General features: G+C 40.2%; 1 protein-coding gene across 1 annotated transcript in view; it reads left to right on the top strand.

The window, feature by feature from the left end:
* Nucleotides 1-13425, top strand: part of CAB39 (calcium binding protein 39) — a 111335-nt gene that overhangs the window by 82474 nt on the left and 15436 nt on the right. The window contains exons 3-5 of the mRNA XM_012652206.1: nt 3378-3542; nt 5600-5718; nt 10738-10906. Of these exons, the coding sequence (XP_012507660.1) occupies nt 3378-3542; nt 5600-5718; nt 10738-10906 (453 nt within the window). The remainder of the gene's footprint in view (nt 1-3377; nt 3543-5599; nt 5719-10737; nt 10907-13425) is intronic.

Genomic DNA, 13425 nt, shown 5'->3' with positions numbered 1-13425 from the left:
CCAAGAAGCCTTGAGCAAGTGGACTCACTGTGGTTGGGTGACAGTTTGGTTTTACGCATTTTGGGGAGATAGGAATTACACGTAAAGTCGTAAATCAGTACATGGAAGGCGTACACTGGTTTGGCCCGAAAAAGTGGGACATCTCAAAATGGGGGCTTACAGGTTATAGGTGGGTTTTAAGACCCGTTAATTTATAATTGGTTAAAGAAATGAAGCTTTCTGTAAAGGCTTGGAATGTTTTAAGTTAAGGAAGTCTGTTAATCAGAGACAAGCCACCTGCCATATACCCAGACTTAAGTAAATTGAGGACCTACAGGTTTGTCTTGTATAGCCTTAGGCCTGTTAATGATAGGATATCTACAAGAAGGAGGGGGGCATGATGAGGCATGTCTGACGTCCCTTCTCATGTCCAGCAGCTCAGTTTTAGTGCATCCCCTTGGCCAAGAGGGGGTCTATTCAGTCAGCTGAGGGGAGCTTAAGATTTTATTTTAGTTCATAACTTTATATAGGTTTTTCAGCTTTTGTTTTTTTTACATGTCTTTACTATTCTACTTGAGTCTCCTTTGTTGATTTATTAGCTATTAATATAAGTCTTTATTTTGGGTTTTGGTTTTAAGTGGTTGTTTTAGGACTTACCATATATGCCTTTAACTTAACTACAGTCTATCTTTAGGAAGTATTACACTGTTTCAGTTATTAAAAGAACCTTAATAACACTATACTTCCTTTACACCCCTTTAAACTACTATTGCCATATATGCTTGTTCCACATATGTCATAACCCCAAAATACATTATTATCTTTGCTTTAAACAGCCAAATCTCTTAAAGACATTTTTTTAAATTATACGGAGAAAATCTTTTATATTTCTTCACATTACTATCTCCATTGCTCTTCATTCCTTTGTGTATATACAGATTTTCATCTTGAAAAATTTTTCTTCTGCCAATAGGACTTCCTTAAACATTTCATATAGTACAGACCTTCTGGTGATGAAATCTTTTCACTTTTCTGTGTCTCCAAAACTTTTTATTTGCCTCTATTTTTAAAGACATTTTCACTGGGTATAAAATTCTAGGATGACAGTTTGTGTGGTGGTTTATTTTTTATTTTTTATTTTTTTTTTTTGAGACAGAGTCTCACTGTGTTGCCTGGGCTAGAGTGAGTGCCGTAGCATCAGCCTAGCTCACAGCAACCTCAAACTCCTGGGCTCAAGCAATCCTACTGCCTCAGCCTCCCGAGTAGCTGGGACTACAGGCATGCGCCACCATGCCCGGCTAACTTTTTCCATATATTTTTAGTTGGCCCAATTAATTTCTTTCTAATTTTAGTAGAGACGGGGTCTCACTCTTGCTCAGGGTGGTTTCGAACTCCTGAGCTCAAACAATCTGCCTGCCTCGGCCTCCCAGAGAGCTAGAATTACAGCCTCCCCTATCTTTTGACTTGGATCATTTCTTTCTTTTTTTGGGGGTGGGGGGCATCATTTGTGTCAAAAAGTCTGTTGTCATTCTTTGTCCATAATATTTTTTCCTTCTGGCTGCTTTTAAGCTTTTCTATCACTGAATTTAAGCAGTTTGATTATTTCATACCTTGGTGTTGTCATCTTCCTGCTTCTCATGCTTGATATTTTTCAACTTTTTGGCTTGGGATTATAGTTTTTATCAAATTTGGAAAATTTTCAGTCATTATGTCTTCAAATATCTTGTCTGCCATTCCCCCTTTTCTTTGGGGACTATAGTTAACATATATTAGATTGTTTAAAGTCATCCCGTAGCTCACTAATGAAAAGTCCTTTCCCCCACCCCCATGTTTTATTTCTGCGGTCCTCACCCTCGGGCCACGGCCTGATACCAGTCCATGGCCTACTAGAAAACTGGCCGCACCATCACCTCCTGAGCTCCACACCACCGCCCCCCGCCCCATGGAAAAATTGTCTTCCATGAAACCGGTCCCTGGTGCCAAAAAGGATGGGGACCGCTGTTTTATTTTAGATAGTTTTTATTGTACTGGCTTCATATTTACTAACCTTTATCTCAGACATGGTAGTTTATATTTCTAAGTGTTTGATTCAGGTCTCTTTTATGTCTTCTATTCCTCTATTTAACTTGCCCAATTTTTCTTGAACATACTGAATATAGTAACTACTTTAATGTCCTTGTTTATTAAGTCTACCAGCTGTGTCATTTCCAGGACTGTTTCTATTGATTAGTTCATTATTGGTCATGTTTTCCAGTTTTGATCCTTTCCAGGCTTGCTGTTAAGCTTTCTTGGGCAGACCAGAGCAGAGTTTGGTCTAGGGCTAATTTTGTGTACTTACTGAGGCAAAACCCCTAGTACTCTGCTTGATGCTCTGTGAATATGAAGTTTTTTCCATTTAGGCTGATAGGAACAAGAGCTGTTTCCAGCCGTGTGAGCTCCATGGTTCTGTTGCTGGCCTTGGCTACTTTCCTCTCACACCTGTGCTTATCAGTACTCAGCTAAAGATGGGAGTGGGGCTGTGCAGATCTCCGACATGCTCTTTCTGTGTGGCTTTCTCTTCTCTGGTGCTCTGCCCTGCAAACTCTAGTCTCCTTGGCCTGCCTAGCTTCCCTGCTCTGCCCCTCTTACTCATGGAGACCACCCGTTAGGTGTGGCTTCTCCCTCCCTGTGCTGTGGCTTGGCAATAAGCTAGAGCAATTGTAGGGTTCCCCTCATTCGTTTCTCTTCTCTCGGGGATCTCTGTCCTATTTGTCTTGAAGTTCAGCATTTAAAGTCACTGGTTTCATATACCTTATCCTATTCGTTAATCTTTTTCATGGTGGAAGGTAAATCTGGCCCCTGTTCCTCCATCTTGGCCAAAAGTGGAATCTCTTTTGTGACTTTTTAATTACCCCTAACAACTTAGCTTTGCATTCAGAGCCATTTTCAGCTACCTCTCTCTTATCCCTCCATGCCTTTGACAGACCCTATACTTTCCCCTCTCCCTCATCCCTGGCTCGTGCCGCTCTTTTCCCTGATACTTGCTCATCAGAGTCTCTTCATTCTCAGAGTCACCTCGGGTGCCTCTTCTGTGATGTTTCCCTCCCACTTGAGAAGGACCTGAACCCTTTCTCCCTGTTCTGTTTCTACCATACATAAACCTGGCTTCCAGTGTTCAGGTGTCTGCTATGCGCATGCTGGCCTTCCTGTGCAGTAAGCATGTTGACCCCCGTGTGCACGCGTGCACTGTGTCCAGCTCCGAAGGACAGAAGTGGAGCTGGCCCACCTTTGCCTCTTATACGTAGGTCCATAATGTAGAGGGTCTATAATGTAGAGAAAAGTTACTGAGCAAATGTAGCTGTGTTATATGTTTGTTAAAATGAATTGTTTTTCTCCTCTTCCCCTCCCCCCAAAATCAGGCTACAGAAGAAGTTTCCAAAAATCTGGTTGCCATGAAAGAAATTCTGTATGGCACAAATGAAAAAGAGCCGCAGACAGAAGCAGTGGCTCAGCTCGCTCAGGAACTATATAATAGCGGGCTCCTCAGCACCCTGGTAGCTGATTTGCAGCTCATTGACTTTGAGGTAAGAAATCAGTTTCTTGTTTTTCAAAAACAGCAACCTGTTCATAGTCCTTTCCCATATGTTCTCTTCTTTGGTGCATCTTGAGATTCCTGTCCGGCTGTTGGGCGGGGGTCACTGACCTCCATCAGCATGCCTGGGCTGCCTGCCTAATGAGCAGAGCCAGGTCAGGAACCCAAGGTTGTCTCAGGCTTGGGACAGGGTTTTTCCCTCTATTTCACCACATTGTGTATGCAGTAAAAGACCATAGAATGTTAGAATTTTAGAGGTGAATAAGATCTTAGAGAACATCCAGTTACGTCTGTTTTTTTTTATTTGTTGATATTCATTACAGCAGAGATTATATGTGTTTTGTTTGCTCAGCACTGCTTTTGAATTTTAAATTAGTATAACATTTAAATAGCAGGAGATTTTATACACAATTCTGAATTTCTGGCTCCTCTTGAGAAATTTAACTCTGGCAACGTTGGGCCTGTAGTCCTGCTTGGCCTCCAAGCTGGACAGAGCAGCAGTACAGGGCATCCACACCTGGGTTTGCTATAGACAGCACAGATTGCACTTCTATCCCAGGGCCTGCTTTACCCATTTGCGTCTCCTGCTCTGCCCTGGTAGGCATTTGAGATTGTTACCCAAGCTAATACAGCTGCCTTGTGCAATGGTAAATATTTAGTGAATTTAACAGTAAGAATAATGGTCCTTGACACCAGTCTGAGGAAACTAGTCTGAGAAGTGTGTATCGTAATGAAGCACTCTGGCATGGTCATGGGCAGTCTCCTCTTTGACTTTTGTCATGAGTGTGCTTTGTTTTAAGTCCTAGTGTCTGTCAGCCTGAGTGGTTGGGTGTCTGTGCAGGTGCTTGCAAGACAAGTACATGTTCCAGGGGACAAAATGACAGACATATAACCAGATTAAATTTTGGAGGAGAATGAGAAGGTATGGTCCATAGGTTACTTGAACGTAATATTGATAATAAAAATTTATTTCCGTCCTATGGAGCAGATAGAACTAGGTTATTTCCATTTATATAGATGATTACATTTAATAGTGTATCAAATTCTAACAACAAATTTTATTTCCTCTGCTAAGTTGTAGATGCACTAGAGCATCTAATTCCTTTTTCTTTGCCCCACCCATCCTGCTCCTCAGCCTGGACACTGAATTCAATATTCATTAGGGACTTTAGAGACATCATCTTAAAAGAAATGTGTACCCTTGAGACTGGTTCTTAGAGATTGCATTACTGCTCCTGAGCTAGCACAGGCTCCAGTATGATCGGTCCGGCCTTAAGGAAAACGAAAAACCAACAATTCAACCAACCCCCCTGGCAACCCCAAAAAAAAGGGCCAATCTGAAACATCTCTTGGGGTCCATTTCTCCATTTGTTAATTTCTTGTGCAGCCTTTTGATTGTAAGGTTCACCAAATGGGTCCATCTATTTTGTACAGTGGTGTGATGAAGTTCTGATCTCTGAACCACTGTATCATGTGATACTTAGCATCTTTATTATTAATATATAAAATCTTTTTTAAGTAGACCTAGTGTAATCAAAAGATATGTCTACTTGTCATTAAAGCTCAGCTTCTTACAGAATCATTTCTTTTTTTAACAAATGAATTAAAAGGAGTTTCCCCTCCTTTCATCATAATAAAAGGAAAGTATCTGTATTATTCACAGTGCAAGCATTTAATTTGAACTACTTGTTCCATTTGGGTGGGATTCAGATCCCTATAGATTGTTAACATATAGCAAGGTTTTGTTTTTCATATCCGAGTCAGTATGATCCTGAGTTAGAAATGGTTGAAATTATATGTGAAATGTAGCAAGATTTTTCTTTGTCAACATATTGTTCATGTTAAAAGTAGTATACTATTAAAACTTAGAATTTGGAATTACAAATGAAGATATAAAACAAGAAAATTTAATATCTCTGAACATGCTAAAGTCAGATATTCAGTCATAACTGTAAATATACAGTAGCTTTATTTGAGTTTATTTGGGAGGGTGAATGGGCATTTTGATGTTTTGTCAGGTAAATATTTTAATGATTGTATTCCTAATAGGGCAAAAAAGACGTGGCTCAAATTTTCAACAATATTCTCAGAAGACAAATTGGTACAAGAACTCCTACTGTTGAATACATCTGCACCCAACAGAATATTTTGTTCATGTTATTGAAAGGGTATGTACAATGTAATAAAATTTATATTCTTAGTTTAAAATAAAAAGGAAAGATTGCCTTGGGGCAAAAACAGGATGGTGAATGTGGGAAGCATTCTCTCTGTAGTTTAGTCAGATAAGTTTTCCATAGATCTTGAATGCATTTCCCTCCTTAAAGTTCAACCTGTGAGCTCAATTGAATTTGAAAAAGCCCTATAGAGAGTTTAAAATTGGGTTAATTGTGAGCCTTTAAATTCATAAACTGAACGTGACTAAAGGAAAAAAAAATAAGTCATCTATGGTCTTATTTCTAATCTTTAAGATTAAATCGAAATATCATGTATTTAAAGACATCGCCTTTGTACATAATATATACACTGTAAGGCAGTACAGGCTGCCTCATGAACAGAGCATGGATGCTCATAGCTTCACTTTGTTCAGTCCACAAGGCATGTGTTTATGATGCAGTACCCTTTGATTTTACCCCTCTGTGTCCGTCACTAACCCACTTAATTTGGCAGTTCACAGTGCATCTTCCTGGAGTTACTACTGGACTAAGCAGGCATTAATGTTTGGGTAATCTTGTCAGTTTAAAAACAGACAAAACTGAAAAAGCCTAAAAACTAAAACTTAAAAAAAAAAAAAAAAAAGACAAAACAAATCTTCTCCCTCATCATTGAGCCTTCCTGACTGGCAAGGTAACCTCCTGTTGTTTCACGCCAGAGTTGTCTGCCAGCTCAGTGTGCATCTGTCCCAGCAGTGGTGGTGTTCTGTTAAACTGGTGGGCAAGCATGTTACTGGCATGACTGTTGGCATGAATCAGCTTGCTCTCCTACTCCTGGCTTTATATCTTGCCTCGCGCTGATTCATATCTCTGTGGTTTAACACCTCCCCCAAGTTCATACTTGTTTAGACAAAGCATGAGTCAGTGCATGTGTTGCAGGCCAGCATTCTGTTTCCTTCTTTCTATTTCTAACCATGGTGTTGCTTCTTTAGATATTGCCATACAGAACTTTTGGCATCTAATTTGTTGTATCAATTCAGAGTTCTGGGTGTAAACATGTAATGAGTAGCCTGACACTCTGGTATTCTTAGACCAGCTTCCAGATGCCTTTGTATTTTTAAAGTCAATATTTCCTTTTCCATAGAAACCAGTGATTATTAAAACCCATTAAATTACTTAAGCCTGCCTACATTTTCACTTTAGAGTAGCCACAGGTATGTTACGAACATTGTTAAACAATTTAAAGTTTAAAGCTCTCATCTGAGTTGGTCAGAGCAGAAACCTCAGCCAGGAAGGGAGGAGAGGCATGGAGCATGCAGCTGGTATTGGGATCCAGCAGACCCGTCACTTTGTTGTTGAAAATATACACACACCTGGAGGGAATGGTAGAATAAACCCGTCCCGAGCCATAACCCAGCTTCAGCACCTACTATTGTTCTGTCATTCTTGTGTCCTCTATTCTTTGCCTCCTTTTTTCCTCCTCACACATGACATCACTTCAGTGTGCATCCCTAGTACATAACACATAACACAATGTAACAATCACAATGCCAATTATAGATTTCCTTAGTTTTCACAAAATGTCATTTTACAGTTATTTTTTTTAAATCAGGCTCCAAATAAGATCCACAAACTGAATTTGGTTAATATGACTCTTAGCTCTCTTTTAATCTATAATAGTTAATGCCCTCTTTTTAAAAAAATGTGTGCCATTTATATGTTGAAGCAACTGAGTTATTTGTTTTATAGAAAAGTCATGTATTTTGGATTTGCATTCTTATGGTTTCATTTAACATGTTACACTATCCCCTATTGCTTTAAATTGGTGGTTAGCTCTAGACATTTGTTTAGATTCAAGAATTTGAGCAAGAATTCTTCATAGATAGTGCTTTGTGTTTCCTATTGCATGGCACCTGTTGTCCCACTTGTGGCGATGTTTGGATTGACCAGTGGATGCAGATGTTACCAGTCTGTGATCTATCCATTGCAGAGTTTTCCATGGACTTGATGGTTTTAATATTCATTGGTCATTGCCTAGATTCTAAATGGCAATTTCTTGATTCTGTTATTCCTTCTCCATATAATTAAATGTATTTCTTCTATAAAGAGCCTTTCCTCGTTGATGACTTAGTTATTCAAGATACAACCTGTATGGGAAAGACAGATATCATTATACTGAAAAGTATAATAAGTTGGCGCCTTGGCCACATCATTAGATAAGCATTGAATTATTGTTTTAAGCATCATTATACACACAAGTTTTTGTTTTTTAAAAAAATATATTTGATGTGTCTCGATCTGTGGCAGTCATTACTTATGTCCAAATTGCCCAATCTTAGGCCACTGGGAACTCCTCCAAATTGGTTCCTATGTCCTTTTGGCAAGACCCCATTAGTCTGTGATGGCTTCTCTGCTTTCTGGCACAAGATGACCACCTTGCTCATTTTATACAGTTCCTGCCAGACCTGGAAACAGCCATTTCTTTACGGAGCCCTATGAACTACTTTCTAATATTTTTTTGCTTTTGTTGTTTAACTAGTTTAGGCTACTTACATGCAATGTGACTATGTTCTTAGGCTATAAGTATTTTGAGGTTAGATATTGGGGGGGGGTATGCTGCTGATATTAGTATGCATTTAAAATCTTATTGCTAGTGTTAGACTGCATTTGTAGGCAATAGGGTTTTTTACTGGCAATTTAAATGTTAATGTGCTTTCCACTTTAGTGCTAGCAGGTTGTACAGCATAACTGTTTGCCTTGTACTCATTGGTTTATGGTTTAATCACTTAGACAAGCTTGACAAACCTCCATCAAAACCTGCCCAACTTGTTGTACCAAACTGTCTTACCCTTGTCCTTGTAGTTTCCTGCTTATTAAAGATCAGCAAAGATAAATTGTGTGATCAGCCATTTGTGAGCAGACATTTCAGATAAGAGCCAGTCAGCATTCTAGCTGCCATACCTCAAATGATGTAAAGGAATGTGGTTTTGATGTTGTTGAGGATCAATGATAAGCATATGTACAAGAAGGTAACACTATTAGATAACAAATTAGTACTACAAGATTTCAGAGAATAGATTGTGGTTTTGGTTAAAAAGACAAGAGTTGGTAAAAGGAATGGGACTTAAGATTGGAGTTCCCAATAGATTAGAATTTGTATAGGCAGAAAAAAGAGAGAAGGCATCGTTATGGTGTATTGCTGGCAGGAATGAACACAACGTGATTGACAACAATAATCTGAAAGTTTTATGGGCCAGTGGGAGATGGAGTTGTGTCAGAGTAGTAGATATGATGAGCAGAAGACCTGACATTGAGCCCACATGTTTGTCTTCATTTGATTACCTGGAAGAAATAATTTTAAGCTCCTAAGCTAGAAGTGCTGTTGATATACTGTGTGTTGGGCAGATTTATTAAGATAGAGCTTGAACAAAGATACTGGTTAGGAAGCATTTGTAGTTGTCCAGGTGTGACTTAATGCAGCAGTGGAAATGGATAAAAAGAAATGAAACTGAGATATTTCAAAGAAGCATTTTTAAAAGTCTGGTAACACTGAAAATGGGAAGATTTGGAATGAAGAAGGAAAAGCTATTTCAAATTAATTTAAATTAAATATTTACAGTTCAGTCCGTCAGTCACACTAGCCAGATTTCAAGTGCTTAGTTAGCTGCACATGGCTAGTAGTTACCGTAATGGACAGCACAGATCTAGAACACTTTCTCCATTACAGAAAGTTCTGCTAGACCTGGTTTAGACCTGGCTATCTAAAACAAAATAATGATGCGAAATCATAGAAACAGAGAAGCAGCAGAGTTGGGGAGTTATTTTGTGGAGGGAGGTGAGATTTGATTTTAGACATGTTGCGTGTATGTAGACCTTTAACTGAGGTTGTCCAGAGGCAACAGAAAATGCCTGAGTACAATTCTGTGGTAGACTTGGGGTGTGGTTAGTAGTCATGGTGGGAGCCAGGAGACTGTGGGCTTTCATTAGCAGGTTGTAGGCAATTGGTAAAGACCTCAGGCAGGCAAGAAATAGGAACAGTCAGAGATAGAAAGGAGAACTGGGAGAGGTTTTATTTCTTTTTTTAAAGAGAAAATGCAAAGATCAGCACTGTTAAGACCCTTAATAGAAGAATCTGTGTCATGAGAAAAGATCGATAGTTTTAGCCAAGTGGAGGTCTTTGCTGGCCAATTAGTTATTTCACTAGAGTGTTGGGAAATGGAATTTGACTGCAAGAAACTGGAGAAGAATGGGAGTGGGAAAGAAAGCCGATGCATGCAGCTTGAAAGGAAGTGGAAGAAAAGAAAACGATGTCTTGAGCAGGGTGGCGGGATCCGGTCCCGGGACTTGGTGCACGTCAGAAGAGGAAAAGCCGCTTGCTTGGCTGAGGGCCTTTTTTCTGATCACGGGCAAGGAGGAGGTGAGAGACTCTGAGATGAGCATAGAGGAAGGCTGCGTGCAGAGAGCTGGTGAGAGAGGCCCTGGGTCTCCTCAGGGAGGCACTTTGAGAAGTCCTCAGGAGGAGGCTTGCAGTTCTGTGGTGTTTACAGGTGGCTAGGAGTCTCAAAGTACTATTTCGAGTGCTGAATTGAAACGATGAAATATAAATGCTATATATTTGATAGTCCTATTTAAATATTCTGAGTTTCTGAATCTGGAAAAATATTTTATACTGTTTTTTGGTTTGGCTTTTTTTCTGAGTGTTGAAAATACCATGTTTAAAAGCTAACTACTGTACAAAGTGGTATCACCCTAAATACTTCTCTTCAAATCTGTTAGCTTAAATAATGAACTTTTATTCACATGATCACTCTCATGGCTCTTCTTCTTTGACTGAAGGCAGTTACCTATCACCAACCAGTGTGTTGCGTGCGCTAGAGTAAATTTACCCGGCACATGTTCTACTTACTCTGAAAGAAATGCCTTGTTCAGGACATATGCCTGCAAACTTCCTGTTCTAAAAGTTTGAACTGTTTAGTATTGAAGTTTTAAAAGAGCAATCATGTTTGGGTTTTTTTGTTTGTTTTTTTGTTTTTGCAGGTATGAATCTCCAGAAATAGCTCTAAATTGTGGAATAATGTTAAGAGAGTGCATCAGACATGAACCACTTGCAAAAATCATTTTGTGGTCGGAACAGTTTTATGATTTCTTCAGATATGTGGAAATGTCAACATTTGACATAGCTTCAGATGCATTTGCCACATTCAAGGTAACATAAAAACTGTAGAATTCTAGGTATACTTGCAAGTTAGATTAACAAGTGTGCTGTTTTCTCCTAAGCCCTCCTAAATCTACACACAGCTGCCCTCTAGTGGGAAGAGAGAAGATATATTTTATATGTGTTTGTGTGATTTAGTCATATGCAGTAAAGTCACAGCTTAAAGGCAGTGGAAGAGGAGTTAGATTCTAAAGTTTTTCTAAAAGACAAAAGTCCTGTATAGTCAAAATTATACTTTTCTGTTAAATTGCCCATTAAGTATGATATACCGTACCGTACACATAATAACCAGGTTTTCTCCTGTGTTGGAACATTCTGTAGCTGTTTCTTTGGTGAAACACCAGATGAAGTAGTTGACTCTGTTCAGGGTCCATGTTAATTTAGAATATGCATGTCATTAAATAGTAGAACCACAGTCAGGACAGACATACCCACATGGTGGACAGGTCAATTCACCTCTTCCCTCTCCTGCTCACACCAGAGCATATCTGTTAAATGCAGTGTGGGGACAGAGTCACCTGCACTATTCAAGTTATTATGTATCCTCCCTGCACCCCCATCTACCTTACCTCCCTTGTGTATTTGTGTAAATTAAATACACATATGGTATGAGTCCACTGTGCAACATGCACGTTTTTGTTTTGAGCCGTAAGGTTCTGTGCTGTTTAAAGTATAAATAAAAGCAGTAATCTTTATTAGTTTTTTTCACAACGAGAGCAAGCCTTTCTTGGTTACATTTTCTTATATAAAACGGCTGACCTTATAAGTAAATATTTAGAACTATTTTAATAGCATACTGACATGTAGATGACCATGCTCAGAAACCATGAACACGATTACAGTGAGAAGTGGCCACTTTTCTTGTGAGGGTTCAGTTTTATGATTAAAAAGAGCCCATGAGGACACACCTTGGTCTCTGGGTAAATATGCTGAGCCTCAGAGTGAAGGCCCTTAAGATAGGATGAAAGTCTGAGGATCTGGTCATGAGGGTTTCACACTGAATAAGGTCATAGCATAAGAGGTGCACAGGGGGTTATTTCCCAAAATCATGGAAGAGGGTGTCAGAAGCCTTAAGTAAGACCTCAGATGTTTATATGTCAGTGTACAAAGCAAAATGAAATGAATTTGAGATTATAACCTAGAGTGGTCAATATGATGTCTTAGGTGTCACCGCAGTTGGTGGGATAGGACTCATGATTAGAATACATCGACGGAAGGGTGTGCCCCATTCAGAAGCAGCAGACCCGGCATGGAGGGAGGTGTAGCAGCACCATGTGTCAAGGAGAGATTCCCCTGTGTGGAAGGACAGCCAGGAGCCCGAGAGTGGCAACACTCTGGGCACATGAGGGTGAGGGAAGAGGATTGAGGAGCAGCAGTGGTGTGGGAGAATGCAGCGAGACCCCTGACCACGTGGAGGACATGCTCCTGGCACAGATGGCAGAAGTGGCTCAGGTGAGAGAGATGTGCTGACTACATGCCAGAATGTGATTTGCAGTATCTGACAAAGTCTTGATTGGCCTTGCTGATGATTGCATTTCTCACCAAGGAGAAAATGGTGGTGATAGAATCACTGTGGGCAAAGCAGCCCTGTCAGGTCATGGTAGCCAGAGCGGGAAAGACTAGGCAGGAAGGCAGGTCTTCTCTGCTTAAAAAAGGGGTACTTCAGGAAACAACGTAGCATTCTAGGGGAGAGCTCTAGGAGAGAGCGCTGAGGGGCGGGTGTGGACTCTGTGTCAGGTGCTCTTGAGTCCACAGAAAGGGGGAGCTGATGAAAGAGGCCCCTGAAGAGAGAGCTCACCAAGAAACAAAATGAAGCAGAGCCTGCAACCAAGACAGTGCCTAAGAGAGAGGCACAGCCCTCCCATCGTGACCTCAGGGTGGCTAAGCTACCAAACAGGCCGGAGCTGCCTCCCCACTTTACCTTAGGGAATCTGCAGTCAGAGCGAGAAGATGGGCCAGGAGGGGCAGTCGCACAGCTACATAGCAGAGGCACCGACAAGAAGGAAAGGGAAATTGCTCCTCTCCTGCCTTGCTGGGTCCTCATCACAGAGGATATTTTTGTAATGGAAAGGGAGACCAAATCTGTGGTTCAGGCTCTCCTTAGAGAATGTGGCAAGAGCTCCCTTCCAGAAAATGTGTTCCACACACAAAAATGTTCAAACAAATGCAGCTCATTCATGACCCTGGATTTAAACCTCCTGAAATAGGTACTGAATCTTAAAGGAAATTAAAACTACCTGCCCTATTAAATGTCCAAGATTCATAGCTGGAATGGATGGATACTGAGCTAGTAAACCAGGTGGCCATTATTTGTTAATGACTTTTTTCTTTTTTGAGGAATTAGGGAGATGAGGGAGGGGCATTCGAAAACCAACAAATATATTCCCAATTTTCCAGAATAAAAGAAGGTAGGTTCCCCCAGAGAGACTGGTTGGAGCTTGGGGCTTGATGTTACACCTGTGTAAGTTTCTAGAAAGTATTTTTAAAGAGATGATTTCTGAACATTTTAG

Source organism: Propithecus coquereli, unplaced genomic scaffold, assembly GCF_000956105.1.
Source record: "Propithecus coquereli isolate 6110/MARCELLA unplaced genomic scaffold, Pcoq_1.0 Scaffold383, whole genome shotgun sequence".
Classification (NCBI taxonomy): domain Eukaryota; kingdom Metazoa; phylum Chordata; class Mammalia; order Primates; family Indriidae; genus Propithecus; species Propithecus coquereli.
This window is presented reverse-complemented; position numbering and strand designations above follow the sequence as displayed.